Source organism: Orbicella franksi, chromosome 4 (assembly GCF_964199315.1).
Source record: "Orbicella franksi chromosome 4, jaOrbFran1.1, whole genome shotgun sequence".
In the NCBI taxonomy this organism is placed as follows: domain Eukaryota; kingdom Metazoa; phylum Cnidaria; class Anthozoa; order Scleractinia; family Merulinidae; genus Orbicella; species Orbicella franksi.
In genome coordinates, this window is record NC_138148.1 from 13,139,801 (window position 1) to 13,164,800 (window position 25,000).

The 25,000-nt window shown below is 45.3% G+C and overlaps 4 protein-coding genes across 5 annotated transcripts in view; 3 read left to right on the forward strand and 1 right to left on the reverse strand.

Moving 5' to 3' along the window:
- The window catches only part of LOC145483468 (uncharacterized), a 14,200-nt gene extending 12,677 nt beyond the window's left edge, over window positions 1-1,523 (forward strand). Inside the window, exon 2 of one of the 2 annotated variants that reach the window (XR_014048925.1) lies at window positions 1-23. This exon is cut by the window's left edge and continues 237 nt beyond it. Coding sequence is in view for 1 of the 2 variants with exons in the window: in XM_081461975.1 (XP_081318101.1) it covers window positions 1-103 (103 nt within the window). In the remaining variant the exon portion in view is untranslated. The other variant, XM_081461975.1, reaches the window with a different exon arrangement.
- The window catches only part of LOC145483474 (uncharacterized), a 60,153-nt gene that overhangs the window by 28,717 nt on the left and 6,436 nt on the right, over window positions 1-25,000 (forward strand). Inside the window, exon 2 of the mRNA XM_081461980.1 lies at window positions 3,589-3,666. Coding sequence (XP_081318106.1) covers window positions 3,600-3,666 — 67 coding nt within the window. The 5' untranslated portion in view covers window positions 3,589-3,599. The remainder of the gene's footprint in view (window positions 1-3,588; window positions 3,667-25,000) is intronic.
- LOC145483406 (uncharacterized) lies at window positions 12,040-13,478 on the reverse strand. The gene has a single exon (XM_081461911.1). It carries the CDS (start codon window positions 13,474-13,476, stop codon window positions 12,040-12,042), a length of 1,437 nt encoding a protein of 478 aa, XP_081318037.1. The 5' UTR covers window positions 13,477-13,478.
- Window positions 13,539-13,850, forward strand: LOC145483407 (uncharacterized). The gene has a single exon (XM_081461912.1). The coding sequence runs from the start codon at window positions 13,539-13,541 to the stop codon at window positions 13,848-13,850; it is 312 nt and encodes a 103-aa protein (XP_081318038.1).

Below are 25,000 nucleotides of genomic sequence, written 5' to 3' on the forward strand. Positions count from 1 at the left end.
TACAGTGGCTACCCCTAGTGCCTTTGTAGCATTAACAGCCGTCGTCATGGTGTGTGGAGCCGTAATCGTAATTGCAGTGGAGCATATCAGGTCGAAGAAGTGATTTAATAAAGTTGATTGGTGGACAGTACATTTAGAGAAGCAGCAATGTAGAGAACAATGTGTTGAGCTGTCTTCGTAGTTAATTTAGGATTTCCTCACAGTAAACTGTAGCACTTTGTTATTCTGTAAAAGGGTTTTAAAGTGCCTAGTAACATACTGAATCAAGAATATCTCTAGAAATATTGGAGCGGTGTACAGAAATGACTAACGGCCTTTTAGTAAAGCTTGCAAATCACGGCACTATTCAGCCATATTATATAAGAATACAAATGCTAAGCCCATCAGATTGCAGCACTTGCATTAATCTACACTTAAAATTCAATAAACAATATCAGTACTATTGATGCCGTCGAGTCCTTTCTCCGGCCCACACCCCGTGTACGAATCAGCTTATGAGAAACATTTTGTTAGTGGACGATCTTGATTAGGCAGGCAAAAAACAGCAGACTGCATAAAGCCAGAGTCTGGATTGCTTTTCCCTTACGTATTTCAAATTTAATACTCTGGTGAAAATTAAAAAATTAATATTTTTCCGAAACCAACATTCCATGATTTGGTTTGGTTTGGGTTGGGTTGGTTTGGTTTGGGTTGGTTTGGTTTGGTTTGGTTTGGTTTGGTTTGGTTCATGATACTGTCCCTTTAAATATGATTAATACGTGACATTATGCTGTTGGTTATTGCCTTACAATTTTAGCCGTTTATTAGGCAATGTATGAAAATGCTTCAAAAATTGCTCTAAATGCTACGCGTAGAAAATAATTTCAATAAATGTCGCTTGCCTTATGTTTTCATTGCATTATTTTGATGTCTCTGTGTTCCTGGATGCCGTTTAGAGCCTCACAGCAGTAGCATTCACTTCCACAGGATTTGCTATGGGATCTCTTGCAGTCCACCATCTACGGAGGTTATGTGGCTTCTAGAAGTGCATTTGCATTAGCTCAGAGTGCAGGTGCCGCTGGGATTGGTGCTAAGTTTTCACAACAATTAATTTTTGCAATAACCGCCAAAGTTCTCGCGCAGTCATTGGGTTATTTTTGTAGTCAGCTGGGGTAGACACACTAAGCTGACACCATCGCGCGGGTATTTCCTTTTCGTTAGCTTTAAGAGCGGCATATCAGGCGAGTTTGATGGCTCGTCTTTTGAGTAGACGAAGTCCAGCCAAAATACCCATGACGAGACCAAAAGAGACTGAAATGCTATCAAGCTTACAAAAAGGGTACGAATAGGTATTTACCGTTTCCAAATTTAGCCACGTTAAAATCCGGCCATATCAGACCAGTAACGTACTTGATATCGCAGAACAGTAAGGCACAAGGCTTTTGATTGGCTAATTTGCGAATTTGGCTCCGGCGAATTTGCGTCTCAGCAAGGGGTGAAAAAGAGACCCTTAAGATACGAAATACTTTGAGCACACACGGTTACCAAGTAGTTTAACCAGACGTTCGTCTTCTCTAGTCTTTTGCTAAGCTTTATTGTTTTCACTTATTGAAAAATATCACGTCAGTTGTTATGTTAAGCACGGTGGAAGGGCACACGGCTTTGACACTGCTGTAGCTTGTGTGCCAGCTTTCTTGGCAGCTGTGACAATAGGAGTCGGCCGGCTCTAAGAGCTGCTGATTTTATTGAGGACAGACGCATCAGAAAATGAGTTCATTTTAAAAGGAGCTTTACGCCTGCTTCCCACTTGTGAGATAAGCACAAGCGTCAGCACAAGCATAAGTACATGAAAACGCTAGTGTGCACCGGGATGAAGTAAGCACAGGCAAAAGCACAAAAAAGAAACATTTTTCTTGAACTTGCGCTTAGGCTTACTTTACTTGTGTCATGCTTATTTCAGAAGTCAAAGCCAGCGTAAAATTAGCACAAACATATAAAGCGCCTTAACGTCCATTCCGACGAGGGAGAAGAGTTGATTAGCGGAGAGTGCGCTATAATTAAAAGAAAACAGTGTTGCATTGTTTTCTTAGTTCATACGGGATCGTTGTGCATTAAACTGTAGCACTGTAGAGGTAGTTCGTTTTTTCAGGGAAAATTTAAAAGGGCTCTAAAGCAATAGCAAAATAAATGGAATGGAATGATTAATGTATACGGCCGTTTGGTACTTGCGAGTCACTGCACTCTTTTAAAGCTAAACTTTTAACAAAACGATTACAGATCGGTTCTTTCTCCCACCGATTATCGATTTTCTACCCCTTGGACGTTCTTGCTTTGGTAGGTGAAAAACAGCAGGCTTCATAAGGCCAGGAAAAGAGGCGCCGGAGACTTTTTTTTATGGAGTATTTTTTTATTTTACATTTAATATTCTGTTGGAAATGGAAAAATTAATATTTTTATGAAAATTGTTATCAATTCGGATTTTTGAGTAGCACAGGGTGTTAGACAAAAAATCCGGAAGTATTTCGCCTGGATTGTAAAGAGAACACGACTTCAGTTTGGCTCAGTCCACCGTAAAAGTCAGCTTTAGGAGCGTGAACGGACCTGAAAGGCAGTTTGATTTTTATGGAGCGACCGATTACTCCATGGAAAGTGCACACGCACTGTTTTATTTACGAGTTGAGTAGTATCAGAAAACGAACGAGTGAGCGCAGGGAGCTAGTGGGTTTTTCGATAAACCTCAAGGAGAGAATAAAAACCGAGCAAATCATTTTTCTTGGTGTAATTTGTTTAGTGTATTGGTACTAAGATTTGTCTTGGGCCAAGACTTTGAACAAAACTCAGAGGACAACAACGAAAACGACTCACAAGTGTAAGTAATTTAAGGCTGAAATTAGAAATTTCTCCGGTTGCTTTTACATTCAACAGGGCACCAGACCGATCGTTGTGGTAAAATATCTGTTCGGACGGCCTCTAATCCCCTCCGAATTTATTACGAAAATTGTCACCTTGAACTTTCGCGATATGACAAATTTAATCTCTGTTGTTTTCGGAATGATAAAACTGTCGTTTTAGGTACCAAAAAAGGCCAAGTTAATGATTTTCGGAAAGACAAGAAGACCTATACCCTGCGAACTAGACGTATTTCCGGCTGTCGCTTGACTCCACCGAAAATAACGTCTGCGAACCCGAGCCAGGAAACGATTTCTGTGACGTAATGACTTTTGTTTCTCTTTGGCCAATCAGATTCCATGATAGAATGAAACTCCAGTGCTCCTCGCAGCGAATACCTCGCGCAGTAGTTCTGGGCTACTTGAGCTAAACTGTGATCGGCGGAGTCAAGCGACAGCCGGCAATACGTCTGCGTTCGCAGGCTAGCAGACCTAGGGTTTTCGAGAAATGGACAACAAATCGAAACAATCCCCATCCAATGATAGGTATTGTGATTGGATGAATAATGATCATGCCACTGAATTTAGCCAATGGTATGTTGCCAAATTGCAAACCATCGGTCACCAAGCCGCCGACACAACGACACTAAACAGTCACGCCAGTATAAACAGCGTCAAACGAAGTATTGAGTGATTGTAGCCAAACTAAACACTAGTAAAGTTTTGGAAAAAATGAATAAGACATCGTTCCTCTGTTTCGTTCTCTTGCTGGGAAGCATGTCTCCAGTACAAGTCAAAGGTTAGTGCATCATAACATTTAATTCCGACTACGACAGTGCAAATTAAGTGAAGCAGCAGACAACTATCTCTACAGCCAAACTCAACTCACTGCCGTGCCTGCAAAGGAACGTTTGGATGTTTTAGTCTACATTCCTCCTTAATCCTAAAATTCTGTTGTTGATATATTTGAGGTCTTAAGGGCTTTTTGACATCTGTTTTCCTATTTTGTGTAGCAAATTAGACCATGTAGATTTTGCTCTATGGCAACGCTGAATGTGCAGTTATTGCAAACTTTTTTCTGAAATTTGGAGGCCGGTAATGACCGAGAACATCTCCGACTACCGCAAAACTTAGATAGTATCAATAAAAGAACCAGCTTTAGTCTAGTAATGACTGTAGGATAAGAAAAACACACAATTCTGAGCACCATATTTGCCAAATGTAAAGTTCTGCAACACTGCGTTTTCGAGGAACTCATGATCAGGGCTCAGTTTCCGAGAAATCAGTAATTATATGTGTGCAAACTGGGTACGAGATGTGATATGTTTACCACATTTCGAATATCAAAGGTGTTGTGTTACTTTTTATTATATAGACACGACTGCTTTACTGGAAAATACACCACTCGGAAAATTCATACGAAACCGCATCCGGAACTCGAGTGGCGTATTTTCCATATCCTAATTAGTGAAGATCTCGATGATTTCACTTATGTCAAGTTTATCTCTTAAACAACACTTAAATTCGTTGGTGTATCATCGAAACATCTTCGGGTCTGCCTCGAAATTCTTCGGCAATCTTCGGCAATCTTCGGTAGTCTTCGGGAAATGTTCGGCAACGTTCGTGTGACCTTCGGACAAGTTTTGAAGAAGCTTCGTAAATCTTCGGAAAGTGGTCGGAAATTTGCGGAAAATCGTCAAAAACGCCGTCCTTGGTATCTCTATATAATAAAATGAACAATACACGTTAGCTCGAAGATTTAAATTTTACGTCCTCGTGGCAAGAACAATATCTCAATAACAATATATTTTTCTTGCCACTCGAACATAAAATTCATATCTTCTCGCCCCTGTGTAATATCCTCTATTTATCTACTTTAGTATATCAGCTAGTCTTTGTATGAAAATTAACACAGAACTTGGAACAATTTGCCATATATATAAACAATGAGGCGCGAAAATATGCTAGGATGTTTGTCCGCAAACGGTCATTATCTGTTCCGAGAGCGTAGCTCGAGGAAAACTGTGAGCTTTGAGGAACAGATAATGTCCGAGGACATATCCGAGCATATTTTCAAGGTCAAATGGAGGCTATTGTGTTTATTATCCTTCAAATATTTTTCGCAACACGCACAGTTTTGAAAATTGGGAAATATTTAAAATTATTTCAGTTGCTAATCCAGTTCAGTCCCTTGTTAGGATACGCTTATGATTGCTACCAGAAAGAACGAGCGTTATGTGATCTACGTCAGTATATGCGTTCGTGATCCCTGTGATCCTATAGAATCCTTGAATTGTGCCATCATGCAGTCAGTGTCTGTTATTTTTAGCACTTTCTTTTCTCTGCGAAAATAACCCTTTTACGTGTAAATCAAGTTTGCTAAAATAATTTGCCCACTCTGTGAAATAACTAAGGCATCACACACATATAAAGTAGCAGTTCTGGCGCAGTGAGAAGCAAGAGGGCAAAATCCGTCCGAAAAAAGCCCACCAGTTCATTCTCCTCAGACTGAAGCTTCGGAGAATGAACTGGTGGGCTTTTTTCGGACGGATTTTGCCCTCTTGCTTCTCACTGCGCCAGAACGGCTACTTTATATGTGTGTGTGTGAGTATGTCAGGAAAAAGTGTTGAGTGCGCAGCGCCAGAGCCGCGAGCGCTGCGCCAGAGCCATGTGCGCTGCGCAAGAGCCGGGAGTGCTGCGCCAGAGCCGTGAGAGAGAGCCGTGAGAGCGAAAAAGCGGGTCCAGCGAAGCAGCAACGTTTGTAATAAATATGCGCGGATGTGCCCTTCACTAGTATTAACAAAAGTGCGCCAGAAAAATTTTCCTATTGGAGGAGTGCATGCACAGTGAATACTGCACCGACATGGCTGCCTCTGGACCTTCCGAGACCATTCAAAGCCTCCCTCCAGAGCTTCGTGAGATGATTCTCAAGGAGTACATCGCGATAAAAAATAAGGAAAAAACCGAAATGGGGTGGGACAAGGTACACAAGAATATTCTAAAACTGCCATTCTGCGAATTCAAGCAGCAGATTGTGCCGATGGTTATTTGTTTCGAATATCTGGACTGTGATTTCGAGGAGTGTTGTTTCCCCTGTTTCAAAAAGGAGGGAACTGCGCATAAAGCAACGCTAAGCCCGCCGATAATACCTCTCGTAGAAGCCACCCCTGAGTACAAGAGTTTTTTAAAAGTATGCTCCGGGGATTCTTATGCTTGGCACGAGTGGTTCCTTTTTGGCAGGGAGCGTTAGCGAAAAAGGCGGCGACGATATAACCTCCGTTCGAATAATTACATTTAAAAATCTACGGCTTCATTTGCATACCATAAAACATGCTTGTCAGTGTTCACTTGATTGCGTTTCTCGTGAATGAATATTTCACGCCAGAGTGGCAGAGACACGTGCGTGATATTACACGCGAAGTTGTTGAATGCTTTCATGACGCGGTTCCGGTTGAGGCGATACAGCTTCCCGTTGCGAATTCCTGAAGGCTTCAGTTTAAGCTTGTTGCATTCCTCTAGGCTTCAGTTGAAGCGATCAGGAATTTTCAAAGCCATCAGGAATGTTGAAGTCAAAAGGAATTTTACAGACGGATTTCAATTTTTTGTCCACAGTTTGTTAGAATACGGTATTTCTTCTCGGCCTGGCCGATAAAAATGGCACTTTTTGCCTTTTTTCGAGAAAAAATTGGGCAAGAAACGTGGTAGAACAAAGAGATTTCACTTGAGCGATAAAAAGAAACAGCTGATCAGGGGGTTTTCCCTATTTCACACTTGACTGCGGCCCCCGCGGCGTAACACAATCACCTGTTTTTTGATAAGACAAGAGAAATTTTCGTGTTTTTTCGCTCAAAATTTAGTTCAAATCTGCTGTTTAATCCGCAAGTTCTTTTCTATATTCTTCCCGAACCTAGTCCCGAACCTGGTTTCTTATTTTTTCGATATCTGGCTGGGTTGGACTTGTCTGTATTCGCGAGAGGTTCGAGCGTAAAGTCTCTTTAAGCTGGCGATATTTCTGCATTTCACGTGTGATCAGTTGAAACTCCGTGTCAGAAACCCGATTATCATTAAGAGCCTGTGAGACAGCGAGGTTAATCGATTCATGTTTCCCGATAGCCAGAGAATGGATTCTCGAGTGCTTACTGACTTTGCGTTCAAGCTTGTTGACAACGGACAGGCCAGTGGAAACTGCGCCAGATAAAGCGGCTATCCCGGCAACAGGGGTGCCGACAACAATTCCAACACCAGTGAGTGATGTTGCAACAGCTCCAGAAGAAAGAACTGCTGTGAAGGCGCCAAGGCCAACCAGGGAATAGTGAAGCGCTTCCGGGCTTTTTTGTATTTTTTCAACACAAGCCTGTAATGCTCGACCTCAGCAGATATTTCTTTTTCAATTCTGCTTATCTCGGTTAGCCGGAAATTTTCGGCATTCATTGTTTCGGGAAGGCTTGGATAGATTCTTCTTTCATTCTCGGCAGGCGGCGTGCTTGGTGGCGACAGATTGGCCGAAGACATTGCGTTTATATAGAAAATTAATTTAACTCTAATTAACCGCGCGGCCACGGGCCAAGCGCGGTTCATGGTTTACCCGTGGTTTTTTTTTTTTTTTCGCAGATTTGTCTGCGACCAGACCCAAGCTTCCACTCGGCCAAATTTTGAGTCACGCAACCTGTGATGTTTACTCGCCAAAAGCTGTTGAAACATTAATAAATCTCATCTCCGATTCTGACTTTCGCGGGAAAAAAATTAAAAACCCAGCGTTCGTCAAAAATTATATCTTTTCAGCAGAAATTTCGCTCGGAACATATACATATTTATATTCCTTTGAATCGTCGATGAAATGACCTTTTCTGGATATTTTTTCCTTAGGGGTCAACAAAAACCTCCGATTACAAAATCACGCCGAACCCACACGTTGCAAAAAAATCTCTTCAAAACCCTGACTTCGAAGCGATATAACACTTCAGCATTAATAGCTACCACACATCGGCAGGCGGTAAATCTATTCGTTAACAATACAGCTTTATCGTGTTAAAATTTCAGCGAAATCGAACAAAACCAGAATTAATTAGAAATTTTTTGTGACCTCACTCCCCAGACTTGACCTAACAAAGGAAGCAACGGTTGCCCATAGCAACCGAAAAACACGAACATAACAAAGCCGAACGTTTCGGCCAAAAAACTCCAGAATTATCACCTGAGAGCTTAAACTTGAATGGGAACATCTTTTTTGAACTTTTTTCAACTGATTTAGACGAAAGACTGGCCTCGGCGGGCTACAAAAACGACCAAGAGAAAAACAGAGCAAGACAGCAGGACAAGCCGATAATATTTCATCGCATGGCTTTCGGCACGAAAACGAAAATACAGCTTACTTCTGGATAAATTCAGCCTTAGAAGCCAGCAACCGGCCCCAAATTACTTTCTGTATCCTTACAAATGTCCTGATTTCCATCTCCGAAAGATTTTGCCCCAATTTTGAGCAAATAACCATTTCGTCGACGGTGACCGCCATTACGGTGGCTTGCATACTAAATTAGCTAACTTGACACAATTCTCCCGAGGGGGGATATGACGAAAAGAGCTGAAAGATGGCCTATAATTGGCTAATGATGAGATCATCCCACTGTCCAAATTTGTGAGAATCAAAAGTAACGCCAATTTTCTGTCACGTTTTCAATCTGTGGTCACTGGAGTGACCAAAATCGATACATCGGTCGGGATAGAGTTTTATTATTAAATTATATGACTTGTGTGACTACTTTGCTAGCCCTTTACTCGTGGAAAACACCAGTTAAGTTTAATCATGACTTTTAAGAAAGAAAGCTGTTGTTAATGGTGTTATTATCGTGTCATTCATATCGCTCACGCCCATACATATCCCGAAGAAAGTTCTACAAAGATTAAGACCATTACGTCATCGGAGATTTGTCAATGGCTACTACTGATGGTGCAATAATACAGTTTGTGTTGATCAAGTGATGTAATGTCTACAGTAAGAAAAGAATCATCAATGACTGCTTTGGAATGTGCACTGCGTTCCGACGGTAGTGCTAAGCAAACAGTTAAATTTTAAAAGCGCGGTTATAAGATCTAACAGATCTTCTTGTTCAAAAAGAAGAGGGAAGCCCTTGAAATCAAAGAGTTCGCCATTTTTATCTTTCACGCTAATGGTGATGCTATTAATGGACTGGTCTGTAGAGCAGTCTCGCAAAACCTGTTGCGGAGAACCCAGGTAGATCACCTTTTCATAAGGCTTCCCTTTCACATTAAACGTGGCTAATACATCTGACCTTTTGCCATTGAACAGATTCCGTTCTGTGTCGATCAAATCACAACTAATAAAATATGTTGTTGGAGATGAAAGCCTTTTTACGAGTGTTTTAGTGGTCAACTGGGGGTTAACACCAAGAAAATTCGATAAATTTGTGTCAAGAACAACTTTCTTGAACCCTTTATTTACGATTTGAAGCAAGCCACGAGGTTTATTCATTTTAGTTTCCATATCATAACCGACAATGGTGAACATGTTGGCTATTTTTTCTGCCAAACTTTCTAAAGTGTAATGCCCTGGAAAGAAAATTGCGGTGGCAGAGCCAATCAAGGTTGCTGATCCTCTTTTTTTCAAAGTGTACCAGCTGTTGTACAAACTGCAAGAAATGAGTTTCATGAAACGCACTTTCGGTATCGGGTTTTCAAAAAATATTGTCTTGCCATTCTGTTGCGTGACAATAGTGAAAACAACCATTTTATTTTCAACAAATAAAATTGTGTTCAATTTAACTCTAATTCAAAAAGAAGTGGCAAGCCCTCGAAATCAAAGAGTTCACCGTTTTCATCTTTAACGCTGATGGTGATGCTATTTATGAACTTGTCTGTAGAAGCGCCACGGAAAGCATTTTGCGATGAGTCCATGTTATAGCTGACTTTTCCATAAGGCTTTCCTCTGACGTCAACCTTGGCAAGAAGGTCTGACCTCTTTCCATTCAAAAAGTTCTTTGTCGAGTCGATGAGATCGCAGTGGATAAAGTAGCAACTGGGGCTGTTAAGCTTTTTTATATATTCTTCTTTCCTCATATTTCTCCCGATTCCAAGAAAATTGGCCAAACTGTAATCAACGGAAACTTCTTTCGCTTGATTAGTGTTGCCTAAATTAGCAGCGACGTTTGTAATTTTAAGAACAGAATTGGGGTTATTCGTTTCTAAGGCCAATTTACCTTTTTTCTTGTAATATTCAAAACTGGATTGCAGCTCTTTTGCGATGCTCTCGACATTGTAATGCCCTTCAGGCAACCACATCTTTGGTTCCTTTTAAAAACATTCTGCAACAGAACTCAGATTATGCCACGAGTTGAAAAAAGAACAACTCAAAAGTCTGACATATTTTGTTTCTGAGAGCGCGTCTTCAAAATAGATAGTCTCTCCGTTCTGTTGCGTGACAACAGTGAGAACAACCATTTTTATATTCAACAAAAAAATTATGTTCAAAATACATGGCGAATGTGTGGAAAGATCCTAACGTTGTGATAAAAGACGCAATAGCCAAGTCAAACGCATGGAGAGAGTTTGTGGCACATTTCCCCAAGGCCGATAGATCCCGTTTCATTGCTCAGGGGAATACCGACGGAAAAAACGTTACGGAAGAAATCTTTTTCAAAGAGGGCCCAGGCTCGCTTCAAAGCGTCTTCGGTTCAGACAAAAAATATTGGAGCGAGGAAATGAAAAAGGCGCTCGGTTTGGAAGACAAGCGCTCGGGGGCGATTGGAGGGTTTCCTTTTCAGCTGGCGCCGTTTGGTTCAAAAGTTTCATTGGCCATCCCTGCGGTGCCTTTCGACGGCAAAGCGCCAAACTTGAAGAAAATATTTGACGACCCGATACAAATCTACGTCACGCCTGACCAATATTTCACAACAAAATTCCGAGAAATATTTCAAAACACCAAACTCATGCACACGTCTGGAACCGAATCAAAACACTGGTTAGGAGGGCCTGACATGAAATATTGGCCGCAACAGCTCAACTTCGCGGTTTTCTGCGCGACACAGGGGTGCGGAGTTTCTCGCGAAATCTTTGACAGCCGGATGGATCTCCCCCCGCAGATAAGAGCTTTCTACAAATTCCACGTGTACTTCACGGTCAGGCGCATTTTGTACCAGCTTGGAGGTATTCAGAGCATGAGCGCTTTGCCCGGAGACCCGCCTTTCAACCTATACAATAATCATTACGACGTCGCTTCTTACAAAACGTTATGCAGCGAGTTCGGTATTGCCCCCTCGAGTGATTTCCGTTTCACGCACGGGGAAAACCACGGTCTGGGAAGCGTTTACATGTACGCGTCAGGCGCGACTAAAACTGACTACCAATACCCAGGATGGAACAAATTCAGTGATGAAGGCGGGAAAGGGATAAAAGGAAACCTGATCTATTACATCGAGCCGGGGGCCGCTTCTGATGCTCAAGCGGACTGGTTTGTGCCAAACACCGCGAATGGTTTGACGCAGGCGGGCTTGTCGAGAATCAACCAGTCAATCGAGGCTTTCGTTTACTGCATCCTGGGCGCGCAAGTCAACGTCCGCAGCAGCATTCTCGGCTCTGGCGGTCGGGCGAGAGAAGCCCAGAGCGAGTTCCTAGTGCTGATGGAAGACGCGATCAGACAGCCAGACCTGGCACAGAGCGTGCAAAGGTACCAGCTCGCGGTGGATCAAGCGAAGGTGAGGCTCAATCTCGCTGTAGCCCCCATGGCCTGGTTCATGCCCGCGCAAATGATAATCAACACCGCAAGCACAATCGGTTACAACAACAAGCTCAAACAGGCGTTCTCCGGGATGAAACTGGGGGTGAAAAACGAGGTAAATCCAGACACAAAAAAAGCTGGGCTCAAAATCATGGCAGGAGGCCCGTCAAAGATTAACCCTCCCAACAGCCAGCCGTCCAACCCGATACACAAAGCCGCAACAGCCGAATCGAAAAAACCAGCTTCGTCTGAAACTCAACAAGCGCAGCCACCAGCTGAAAAAATAGAGCCCGAGGCTACGGATAAAACACCGCAGCAAGAAATTAACAAAACGGCTGTAATTGTCGGTGTAGTTGGATTATCGGCGTTGCTATTCATGGTTTGGCGGTAAGTGTGGGGTTCCACCCCACAGCCCCGAGGCGCGGGGCAGAGCCCCGATGGTTAACGCTGCTTCTTAAAATATTCTTCGAACAAAAAGGCCACCGCGGCAAGAATGAGCAGCCAGGTATGCTCGGCCAGAAACCCGACGACTTGGCCGGCAGCTTTGAAAAGAAAGCTCACAATCGAGCCAATCAGCCCGGGCAGCAGAGAACCGAGTTTCGCGGCAATATCTTTGAGGCCATTTCCCAAAGCTTTGCCGGCGGCTTTCAAACCTCTGGTGAGGACCCGGATGACAGCGCCGATTGTGGTCCCGGCGGCGAGAAGAATAGCGGTCAAGGTCACGCCATATTTTTTGAAGATCTCTTTGACCCTTTCCAAGAGAGGCCGCCCCCTTTCTCTTTCCGCGATCTGAGTTTGCAAACGCGCGATCTCTTCGTTTCTTTCTGCCACTCTGCCTTCTGCGGCTTCTTTTTCGAAGGGCGAGGCATTCTCATCTTGGATGATCGCCTGGTCTTCCTCGTTTTGGCGCTGCAGCTCGCTTTCCTGCTCTTTCAGGTCGTCCAAAGGTTTTGTTTGGTTGAGCCTTTCTTCCATGGCGTTTGTTTCACTTTCTTTTGCTGCGAGGCTGGCCCTGAGTCTGTCAACCTTGGCTTGTTCCTTTTCTCTGTTCATTGCTTTTTTTGTGAGCGAGTCCAAAGCTTTTTTCTTGTTTTCAAGATCGGTTTGATAGTTCTTTTTCTGTTGTTTGAGTCTACGCAGCTCTGCTTCACTATCAAGATTCGAACCATATTTATCCTGAATGCCATCAATCTGAGCATCAGTTTGCGCGATTTTTTGTCTAAGGGCTTCCACTTCTTTCTTTTTTTCTTCTCTTTGCGAAGAGAGTGTTTCCGCCTGTTTTAGTTGGTTTTCAGCTTCTATCAGTCTTTGGCCTTGTTCTATGATTGTATCTCGGTCTTCGGCTATAATTTGTTCAGCCCTCGGCCCAAGTTTATCTTTGAAGCTGTCTAAAAAATTTTGCATGAAGCCTGACTCATCATCTTTTAGAATCTTGTACTCACCCTTTTTAGACCCCAAAGCAACAATTTTTCCCTCATTTTTTCCGGTGCCTCTTCTAATTGTGATTTTTTCAAAGTTTGCTTTTGGGAATTTGTCTTTTATCATATCGACAGCTTTTTTGAGTTTTTGCAGCAAATAACCTTCTTTTTGAAGATCGCTGATTGAAGGTGTTCTTTCAATCAAGGGGTTTTCTTCTCCCCCAAATGACGTCTCGGCATAAGAAGTGTCAGGCAGGCCGGACTGCTGGTGAGGGAAAGTACTCATTTCCGTTTGTTCGCCCCCGTGGTGGGGGTCGCCAGGTTGGTAGGGAGTGGACGCAGCGCCTGCCTGAGAAGGACGGGTTGTGTCAACCTCTTGTTCGCCTTCATCAGAGTCGTGGTCAAGCCGATTGTCAAGGTCCGGGTCTTCGTGACCAAATTCGCCACCGCCTTCCGCCATAGCGATATATTTCAAGCCTATTATTTTTCAAATTAGAAATAATTGCCGGTGTTTTATACACAATGTCAGTTGTTCCAGAGAACCTTCGCTCAACGTACAGCGAAAAGACCGTACACGCCATGAAGGCCGAGCGCGCGGTCAAACGAATCACCTTTACCCCCTCTGAAGCCAACCCCGGCAGTAAGCTGTACGTTTACGTGCCCAAGCTGAACGAGAACGAGGTTCTGGTGCCGGGCTCGCTAGCGCTTCTCTTTGACATCGACCTTTCTGGAGGGGAAGCCAACAACTTCCTCGTACAGAACGTCACGCGGGCGTTTGTTGACAGGCTGGTCGTGAAGTTTCCGGGAACAAAACTGCAAGACACGGTTGGGTAAGATATCTACAAAACTTTCGAAGACCTTTTCCTTTCGCAGGAAGAGCGAGACAACAGGATTCTCGAAGGGATTCAGAGCGAGGTTCTGTGCAAGATCCGCTCAAACGCGGGAGACAAGAAAACCTCGGACGTCGACGCTGAAAACAAGCTGAACGAGGTGTACGGAAGCAAGTACCGGATCAGGCTGGACCATCAGATCTTAACCGACCACGGTACTTTCTACCCCCAGGCCCTTTATAACGACCTCATGTTCGAAGTAACCCTTGCCGAAGCAAAACACGTTGTCAAAGGCACCGACACAACCAAGCTGAAATACAAGCTGACCAACATCCAGCTCGAGTACAAAATGATCCGCAGCAAGACTCTGGCAGACGAGGCGCAGAGCGTTTACTACAACGGAAAAGAGTTCCTTTACGACCACGTGTTGCATGACAATGAGGTGCCCTTCAAAAAAGAAATTGACCAGAAGCTCACCATCACAGTCAACGCCCAAAGAGCATCGCTTAAAGCCTTCCTCCTCCTGTTTGTAGAGCCATATACTGCTGGCCAAAGAGATTCAGAAAAACTCATCTTCCCCGATCTGACGAAAGTAAGCGTCACGGTCAACGGCTCGCCCAACATGCTTTACAACGACGGCATCGAAGGCAAGGACATGTGGGAAGAAGCCCGCAACCTGTTTGTAAAAGAAAAAAACAAAACGGAGCACATGGATATGACGAAGTTTTACACCGGTGATAAGTTCGGGCTTGTGATTGATATGCGCTCCATGGTTAACCAAGAAATGCACGGTAGCGGCACGCGTATTGTGAACAGTACGGACGGTGTCCAGCTGGAAATTGAGCGGAAAAAATCCCCCCAAAAAGACGCAGTCGACGTAAAATGCCACATACTCGTCATCGCCGACTCCCAGTTAAACATTATGAATTATCAGATGGTTGATGTACAGGGGGGAATATAACATGGACCCGAGCAAGATACCCTTCAACGCTCTCATCGTGGGGCCGACCAATTCTGGCAAATCGAGGTTCGTGGTGGACCAGCTCTACGGCCCTTTCCGCGGAAAGTTCGACTACATCGTGCTCATCTGCCCGACGTTCACGCACAACAAGACCTACCACCGGCTTGGCGAAAACGATCCGAGAATGGATGTGATAGTCTGCGAGCAGCACGACGTGGAAAGGTGGTTGAAGCTCGTGAGATGGCTTTTCGCGGGCACCAACATGCTCATAATCCTCGACGACTGCGCCGCCTCCAAAGACGTAAAAGGGCGCACAGGCGAGCTGGTGAATCTCGCCTTTTCTGCACGACATATGGGCATCAGCGTGTGGGCTCTGACACAGAAGTTGACCGGCATAACATCTTCCTTCCGGGAGAACGTGGCGGCGATCGTCCTCTTTTACACCCCCTCGGCCAGGACAACGAAAGCCATCTTTGACGATTACGCCGGCGAGCTCTCCCCTGATGAGTACAAAGGCCTGGTTTCAAAGCTGAAAGAGCGAAAGTTCTCTTATCTTGTGTTCTCTCTACGCCACCCGTACGGGGTAAAGTTATTTGAATAAAAAAATGAAAGCTGTATATAGCCTTGCACAATGGCTGCTGGAGAAGACGCCGCGTTAGCAGAAGTTATGAACCTTCTTCAAACGGAGCCCGAGCCGTCGAGTGGTCCCGCAGGTAGCCTTGTTCCAACCGCCCCCGGACCCGACATTCCCGCTCTTCGCGAGCAGCTGGCCGTGCTAGTGTCCACAGGCAAAGCCAAAGAGGCTATCGGAGTGCAGCTAAGCCACGAGCAGGTGAAGCGCCTGAACGACAAAGAGGTCGAGAAATACATCAAACGCTACGAGACGTACGTGGGCTCGGAGACAACGGAAAGCCTGATCGACAGCTTCATTTTTCTTGCAACCAAAGTGGTCGGAATGACCGTAAAAATCAAAGACATCGAGGCTTACCAAAAAGAGCTCAGAAACGACTACATCTTGAACAAAGAGCTCTCCAATCTGGCCGGCAACCTTGCTTTGAAGTACGGCCGGTTTCTTGCCGCGGCCAACGCGGTGTTCATCATTACGAAACATGTTGATTTCAGCCCACAGTTGCCGGAGCATAGCCACCCTTCTCGCGTTGAGGGCATTGATGAAGTACCCGGCTCAGCAACTGCAGAATAACTAGTCACCAATCATCAGCAACTGTTGAGGTCTTGCTGGCAAATTGTTAGCAATTAAACTTTTTTTTCATTTGCTTATAATACGGTTCGCTTCAATATCAACCGAACAACCCGAGAGCGCGCCTGCCGCCGTCACTGCGCCTCAGGAAGAGACCAAGGCAGCGCCTGCCGCCGATGTCACACAGCAAGCGACGACGACTCCGACTGCAACCACGCAGCGCGTAAAAAACCCCAAACGTGTGGCCGCCGGAAAAATGGTTGCCGAAAGAACGCGGCTGGCCCGGGAAGAACAGAAGAAAGCGGCCGAGGCTTATCAAGCGTAAAAAAAGGAAGCAAAAGCCGCCACAGCGGCCCCTGTGCCAGCCGCGTCTACAAAAGGTGAAAGCCCAAAGAGCGGCGGCCTCAGCGCCAACCAATGGATCGCTATTGGCGGCATTGGCGTTTCCCTGCTCGGGATCTATTACAAGCGTGAAGAGCTCAAGGCAATGGCCAAGACCACGTTCGACAAATTCAAAACGCCGGAGCCCGCGCCTGAGCCAGCGAGTGTCGAGCCAGAACCTGTTCGCGTGACACAGCCAAAAAAAGGATTAAGAAAAATGCTTTAAACGTTTGCGTGTGATTTATATCACGATGCCGAGCCTTGCGCAGGTTCTCAACCATACAGCAGCAATCGGAGGGATTATGCTTTTTTGGGCCGATTTCACCGTCAAGACTTGGAGGATGGTGAGACGTCTTACCGACGAAATGCTTGTTGAAGAGGGACAAAGGCGGAGAAAAATGAAACAAGAGGTCAGGCGAGAAATTGAAATAGAAGACAAAATCAAAGAATTCGCAGAAGTTGAAAATACAGGTCCCCCCAATTAATTTTGTTTTAAACTTTCGTTCTTTCCTTATATCAAGCGCGCCATGTCCGACAACAAGCTTGTCAAGACCGTCATTGACGCCGCAACTCTCACGGGATTAGCCGCGGGTATCGGCTGGGCCGTGAAAAAGGTTGTGAAAGAAAATTTCACTTCCGATCCCAGCAGCAGCTTTATGAATTACATGAAGTTCACCGCCGTCATGGTGGGCAGCATTGCGCTCAAAAAGTACCTCGAGGACCAGAAAATCCTCCCCGACAGCGTTTGAAATTTTTAGTTTTGAATAAAACGGTCTCTTATATTACCGCGCAATGGCAAGTATTGCAAGAGTCGACGTTCACGAGGCTGTTTCGAGATCCGCGAGAGAAGACGGAAAGATCTACGACGAAGCTCTCAAGGAGTTTTTTGAGCGTTTCGAGCGCTCACTTCTCAATTTCGACTGGATCGAGGCAAACTTGGACGAAAAAGGTGCGGAGTTTTTGAAAGATATCCAACGGCGAGCCGCCGAGAAGTATCAAAACGCCAAAGAAAAATACAAGAATGAATCCGAAGGCCTTCTCCACTGGATTGCGAGCAACTTGGTACTATTCGAGGAAAACAGGAATGAATTATGATTTGAAAAAAGCTTCCGATAATATATAACCATGGCGAGCATCGCGATCATGATTGGCGGGGCTGTGTTGAACGCAACGGCTTTTATCGGCGTCAATTATCTGGCGAGAGCGCTCGGCGGGGGCGACAAAGCCGCGCTCGAAGAAAGAAAGCGCCACGACAAAGCTCTCGAAGCTTATCAAGCCGCTTACGCCAATTACACGCGCGACCGAACACAACTTCTCCACTGGATCGCGACCAACGCGCAAACAAAGGAGCAGGCCAAGCAGAACTTCACCAACACGGACTACACCTTCAAACTCTACAACCAGGCGCATCCCGGTGCGCAGGTGGCGCCGCCCAAGGAGCCCAAGTTCTCAGATTTCTATCAGCCAAGCGAGCCGCAGAAAAACGGTGAACTCGCGTTCATGGGCGCCGGCGCTCTCACTCTGGGCTACGCGGCTTTCCGGTTCCTTTAAACTTTATTACGCCTTACTTATATGGACGCCAAACTCGCGAAGATTTACTACGGCCCCGGGGGCTACTGGAAGGGAATCGCCGCGATCAAAAAATTAGCCGAAGCCACTAAGGTACCTGAAGAAGTCGAAAAAAGTGGCTGATCAGGCAAGCGCTCTGGCAGATATACCTCCCCCGCCGAAACGAATTCCTCGACCGAAATTCGACGTTCCAACGCCCAACAAGGTCCATCAGGCGGACCTTCTTTTTCTGCCTCACGACAAGCTTCCTCGCGGCCGCAAAGTTTTCAAATACGCGCTGACCGTTGTCGACGTGGCCAGCCGCTACAAAGAGGCCGAACCCCTCACTTCGAAAAATTCTGATGAGGTCGCCCTGGCCTTTCAGAAGATTTACAAGCGCTCGCCTCTCGAATAGCCTGAAATGCTGCAGGTTGACCCCGGGCGCGAATTCATGGGCGCTGTCACGAAAGAGATGGACAACCACAAAACCTTCATCCGGCGCGGGCGCGTTGACATTCACCGCGACCAGGCAATCGTTGAACGTTTCAACCGCACCCTGGCCGAGCGCTTGTTCGGGCACCAGTACGCCGTGGAAATGCTTCTCCCTGAGGGCAAGCGGTCCACTGCCTGGGTCAAAAGACTTCCTGAAGTTATCTCGGCTTTGAACAACGAGGTCGCAAGCCTTATCGGCAAGAAACCCGCAGTCGCCATCAAAGAAAAATCTGCTTACGCAAGGCCGTCGACAACTTACACGAGGCCTGTCGGAAAACGCGAAAAAATCCTCCCCTCTCTTGTCCAAGTTCGTTATCTCTACCAGCCCGGCGAGCTTGAGGGGGGCGTGAAAAGAGCCACAGACCCGATCTGGTCTTTGAAAGTTTTCGGCATTGAAAGATCTTTTTCCAAACCGGATCAGCCCGTTCTCTACTATCTGCGCGACGGGCCCAAGCGCGGCTTCGTGCGTGAAGAGCTGCTGGTTGTCCCTCCGAACACACAATTACCCCCAGAGCAACTTTGAAAATTCGGCCTCCAACCTTCTAAGTTCGTCATCTGTTAATGTTGACAATATATCCATGCCGATGTACCCGTAAGCTTTTGTATGGATACCGGCATCATCTATCCATCGCTTTGAATCAAATGGCGAAAGCGAAATTTTGTTAAGATGCATACCGTAGATCTCGTGACCCTCGTTTCGAAGAATGTTCATTCCATGCCATTGCTGCTTCCCACCGAAAAGCGTTTCCTTGTACTGTTCATGCGTTATTTGTTTCTTGACAACGTTCTTTTTCACACCCTTTGCTTTTTTGATATTTTTTTCGTCCGCCTTCAAGATGGAGTACATTTTCGGTCTCAGACCCACGTACTCTGCGATGAGGGTTCCTGCACATTCGTCTTTCATCTTGCCCAAGACTTTTTTGTTCTTGTTTGAGTGGAGAGGATGCTCCTTCGGGTAGTCGCTCGTGTCGTAAAGGTCCATGTTGTTTTTCACGTCTTCGTTGACGTCTTCTGTTTCGATCATAATCAGAAGGCTGTCGGTGTCCGTGTACAAGAGCTCGCACTTTGAGCCGTACTGCTTTTTAAGCTCGTTGTAAAAGAGGTCGTACATCAGGATCTTGCTGTTGTCGAGGATCGTCATCCCCGTGTAGACCGGCTTGTTTAGAAGCAGCTTGCTTTTTCGCATGTCAATCCCCGCCATGTCGTTTGAGAATAAAACATGCCTTGAGTACAAAGGGCTGGCGATCAATTTTCTTATTTTGTCCCTCTCGTTGCTGCGCACTATTCTTATATCAACGCGGTTGCTCAGGTTTTCCATGGTTTTGCCGAAAACGGAGTTGTTCATGAGCTTCTAAAAGTTCTGTTCGAAGACGCTCTTCGCTTTCTTCCTGAACTGTGTGTTCATCCGGATGTACGGCTCCATCCAGCGTTCTTGTTCGAACTCCAGCACCCTGTGCATACGCTTCAGTTTCATTCCCTGCTTCAGATAAAACTGCAAGTTCCTGTAATACACTACGTAGTCCTTTTTGTCTTGAAGCGTCAGCAGCAGCTTCTTGCTGTCCGGGGGTTTCAGGTCCAGGTCTTTCATCAGACCCTTTTGGTAGTCCGACATCCACTCCTTTTTTACGGCCTTTTTCTCCGGCGCCAGGGGATAGCTGTTGTGCTCCTCGTGAAGTTCTGGCGGGTATTTGAGATCGACCTCCAGAATGCACCCCTTCTTCGCGTTTTCTTTCATCCCAAGAATTTCCTTCTCTGTGGGCAACTCGCGTTTCCACTTAAAACCTCTTATCGGGAGAGGCAAACTCATCGCCCATCCGTAAAGATTGTTTGCGTTGAGATAGAGGAGGTATTTTTTTGGCTTGCTGGGGTCGTAGCCCGGTACTTGTGGGTTGTTCGCTTGGGCGTACCTGTTGCTCACCATGGAGATTCCACCCCGCATCCCCCTTTCCACGAAGAGGTGCATTTCGTAGTCTGTGAAGAGCTCAAGCTCGACCCCCGTCTTTTTCAAGAGCGCTTCCCAGGAGAGGCCTGGCGACGTGAAATAGTGCGCCGGATCCAGCCCGTACTGATCAAGGCACAGTTTTCGGAAGTTCTCAAACATCCGCCAGCAGCGCGACGTCAGTTTTCACGTAAAGATCGTGGTAATCGCCCAGCGTTTTGCATCCAATAGCCTCCCAGACGGCCTTCGCGTGCGCGTACTCTTCGTCTGTTATGTGCTCGTCGTTCAGCTTGCTGTAAAACTTCTCTTTGTCCGGAAGCCCTGTCTCGCTGAATCTTTCCCTTGAGTCCATGTACTCGTAAGGATAGATCCCTTTTTTGTAAAGCAGGTCGCTGCCTTTCGAGATCGTTGATGTAATTTTCAATGCCTCCTTCGGCGTTGCGCTTACAAGTGAATCGAGGCTTCCTTGCAAAAAGTTCAAGCTGTCGATGAAACGCAGGCCTCCGACCGAGAATGTGATATATTTCTCCATGTTGTTGGCGACGCATTTCACCTCTTTGTCCAGCTTCGACATCGCTTGCATCAAGTGGTGCGCGTCGTAGCCCCTCAGGTTGTGGAATACGACTGGTATTGGATCCGTCTTGGGGTTAATTCGCAATTTCTTGTTACATTCGGCGTGCGCGGCTCCGCGAAACCTGCCCGTTATGTGGTAATGGTCCTTTACCGCGTCTCTGAAGTTTTTCTGAAGTAAAGGGTTTCCACAGTACTTGTAGTTTTCCTGTGATTCTGCTTCCAACTTGTCTTTTTCATCTTCCAGCCTTTTCAGCCTTTGAAATCCTTACTTCTCCTTCTCTTTCTGTGCCGTGTAGAAACATTTTTTGTGGCCTTGCCCCCAATAACCCCATTTTTCTCTTACGCCTTCTTCATCCGGTTCTTCTTCAAAGTTCCAGACGGGCAAAGAATCCATGAATTCGTCTTTTATCAGAGCTTTGTTGCAAACGTGGCAATCGACCGCTTTCTTGAAGTCTTCCCAGTCCTTCCACGTCATTTCAATCGGCTTTGGTGTGGCCAAACTCTCTCTTATTTTCACCTCCTCCTGCATAATGGCACTTACAAACTCCCCAACCGCGTTTTCACCCCTGTAAGTGTTGGAACCAACCACTTCACCATCGCTTCTCACAACAAGGTAAGAATAACCGCATGCCTCGTGCCTTTCGGTCTTCTCTGTGTAGCTTGTTTGCGTTCTCTCATGCTTACAGCCATGAATCTTTCTGACAAGAGCCTCAAAGTCCGCGTAAATAGCGAAAGGCGCCTTCATCTGTTTTTTGAAGTTTCGGAAAGAAAGGATTTTTCCCCCTTTTTCGGCATCTCGATCCTTGTCGGCCTGCCGTTCACACCGTTGCAATATTTTTTGTGACTCACGGGCAAGTCTGCTCTTGAGAAACCGGTTAAGCACAGCATGCAATAGTGCTTTGCGCCTTCGTACTTGGTCTGATCGAAAAGCAAAGCGCTTTCTCTTTTTACGTAACAGTAGTGCTGAATTTCCCCTGACTCGATCAACATCATGTTTATCCGCGGCATGTTCGCTTGTTTACGTTCGCTTGGTGTACGATCACACAATCGTTTTCCCAGCCAAATACGTTTATTGCGAGTTTCGGGTTTTAGGCCTCGAGCTTTTCTATCTGTTTTACCGGTGTGGGGAAATCGATGCCAACGTAGTTGATGCCATCGTTAACAGGATATTTGCTTGGTCTTTGCGGATCTTTCCCGTTTTTGGGAGGGAATAAAGCGGCTCTGAGTGCCCACTTCAAGCATTCGTTGTCTGTGTTTTTCACGTTGATTATTGCCTTCTTTTTCGCCCGTTTGGCGGGAAGAGGCAGATAGGTCCCTCCTCGAAGTGGCTGATAGCGCGCAACATTCACGTACGCGACCTGTATCCTTTCAACCGCCCATTCTGATCCCATCTCGGACCAGTGCTCTATTTCTCCTTTTGCCTTGTCAATGAATTCGTCAAATTTTTGTCTTATCAGGTCCTCTTCATTCTTTTTGAAAACGTGCGGTTGGTCTTCTTTGAAATAATGCTCCATGAATTGCGTTTCGTCGTTTCTTTCTATTGAGAACTTCACTTTTTACCCGAAACTTACTTTAACGCTATTTAACCTTAGGGTTTCTTGTTCGACCAAATCGGTGATCTTTTCTTTGTTTCTCTTGCAAACCTCAAAATTTCTTTATTGTTTGGGTTCCTTTCGGATATTGCCATTCTCCACACACGGGGCCATTCTTGGAAATTGTTTTGAGATATTTGGAACCCGTCAAATAATGCGTGAACCTCGTATGTCAACGGCTCGGGAAGTTTTATTCTTTCCTCCCTCGGTATTCGGCCGTAGAACATTTGCGGAACATCGTACGAATACCTTGCGGCAGCCTTGTCGGCGCAGTATTCACTGTGCATGCACTCCTCCAATAGGAAAATTTTTCTGGCGCACTTTTGTTAATACTAGTGAAGGGCACATCCGCGCATATTTATTACAAACGTTGCTGCTTCGCTGGACCCGCTTTTTCGCTCTCACGGCTCTCTCTCACGGCTCTGGCGCAGCACTCCCGGCTCTTGCGCAACGCACATGGCTCTGGCGCAGCGCTCGCGGCTCTGGCGCTGCGCACCCAATACTTTTTCCTGACATACTCACACACACACACACACATATAAAGTAGCCGTTCTGGCGCAGTGAGAAGCAAGAGGGCAAAATCCTTCCGAAAAAAGCCCACCAGTTCATTCTCCGAAGCTTCAGTCTGAGGAGAATGAACTGGTGGGCTTTTTTCGGACGGATTTTGCCCTCTTGCTTCTCACTGCGCCAGAACCGCTACTTTATATGTGTGTGCATCATATAATTACCATATGCAAAGGAAGCCTAATAAATAGTGCCTATAACTGCTATACTCGAAAAAAATAAGTCGTCCACAATGACCTTGAGTCCTGGGGTTGAGCTGCCAGTTAAATTACTTTCATCTGCAACATGAATGCTTAGGGACGGACCATTATATTTTTTAAATGGGGAGGGGAGGTTTGGGCAATTTCCAAAAAAACAATCTTGCACAGCAAGATCGTGCCAGGGGAACCATGGAAAAAGAAGCACTTCAGTGTTTTGACTAACAAAATAATATGACCTCTTTAAATGCTGAAACCCACAATCTCCAGAACCGAGCATTAGGCCAAAATCAAAAAGCATTCTAGGTAGACAAACCGTTTCCAAAACAGCTTTAATTTCTGTTAGATAACATAATTACATGTGCTTGTTTACGACCCGCAATGCCAATGAATCGCAATTGCAAATAAATGTCTTGAAGATGCAAACGGAAGCCGCCTGTATTAATATCCAACATTTAAAGGTGCTTAGTGAGGGTATTTTGAGTTATTTTGGCCAAGTACAAAATTACATTTAAATTGAAGGAAACCTGAACATTATAGTTTACTAAGATAGAAAAACACTATCTAGGTACGGTGTCTGACTTTTAAAAATCTTCTCGCATAAGTCTTTCCCCACCAAAACAAAATCAAGCACAACCTAAATGTGGGAAAAATAATTCATGTCCCAAAAAACGGTCCAACTCCCCGCCCACCCTCCCGTCACGCTTGATTATAGTAAGCAAAGTGGACTAAGATCCACCTAACCCTTTCAAAACTAAACTTATTATGAAAGACGATGTTAGCAAGTGAATGACTAAAAGGATTGAGGACCTACATTTTATAAACAAAACTGTTATATTGACGAACAAACTCAGGTGAATGAAGTGCTTGGCTCATTTCTGAGCATATTAGTGGTAAACACTCATGATAAGTCAAGTATTCTGGGCCAAGCGCTAGCTCAGATATCTATTTTTAGGGCAAATTAAAAAGAAATGTGAGCCTTTATATAATAACCCAAGTTATTCTCCAATTTTGATTGGTTCTCGCCTATGATCTATTACAGGACAGACGCACGATTGACGTCATCATTACAAGTTTTTTTCCTTCTGTGTTTTAAAATGGCGAAAAGTTTTGAGAATTTGGATAATATTTTACGTGGCTGGGCAAAAGATAAGGTACAAAAATGTCGTGTCGAGGCATTCAACAGGTACGAGAAGCAGGAAGAAGAAAGATAAAACCGTTTCTTTTTCAGAAAATCACTCAGAAAAAATACTCGAGCAGTCTCAGTCGTCAGACTGTCGAGCGAGACTAAACCAAGCACAAAATTGGCTTTGGTAAGCCGAGAACAACTGCTTTATCTCGAATTTAACAAAGCCAATAAACAAAACGTTTATGAAATTAATTTATGAAATCAACTTCTCTCGGTCTCAAAATAATTGTTGACACACTGATTGACGTCAGGAATGAAACATCAAAACATCACTTCTTAAAATCAGTTAAAATAAGCACATAACCTTGGTTTCCGATGCGAATGTTCCAGTCCGTTTGAGGGCACAGCAGCGAGCAAAGTATAGCTCACTTCAGCTCACGGCCAACTGTATCGCAGTTAAAAGGTGTCTCCGACACTATTTTAAACTGATTCAACCACAGAAGACACAAATTTCCGCCGTCACTAACGTTCCTTTCACTAAAACCTCGAATCGAATGGCCTCCAGTTGACGGCAACCGCA

Coding starts and splice junctions, on each gene's coding strand:
- LOC145483406 (XM_081461911.1), bottom strand. CDS start 13,476: ATGGCGGAAGGCGGTGGCGAATTTGGTCACGAAGACCCGGACCTTGAC.
- LOC145483407 (XM_081461912.1), top strand. CDS start 13,539: ATGTCAGTTGTTCCAGAGAACCTTCGCTCAACGTACAGCGAAAAGACC.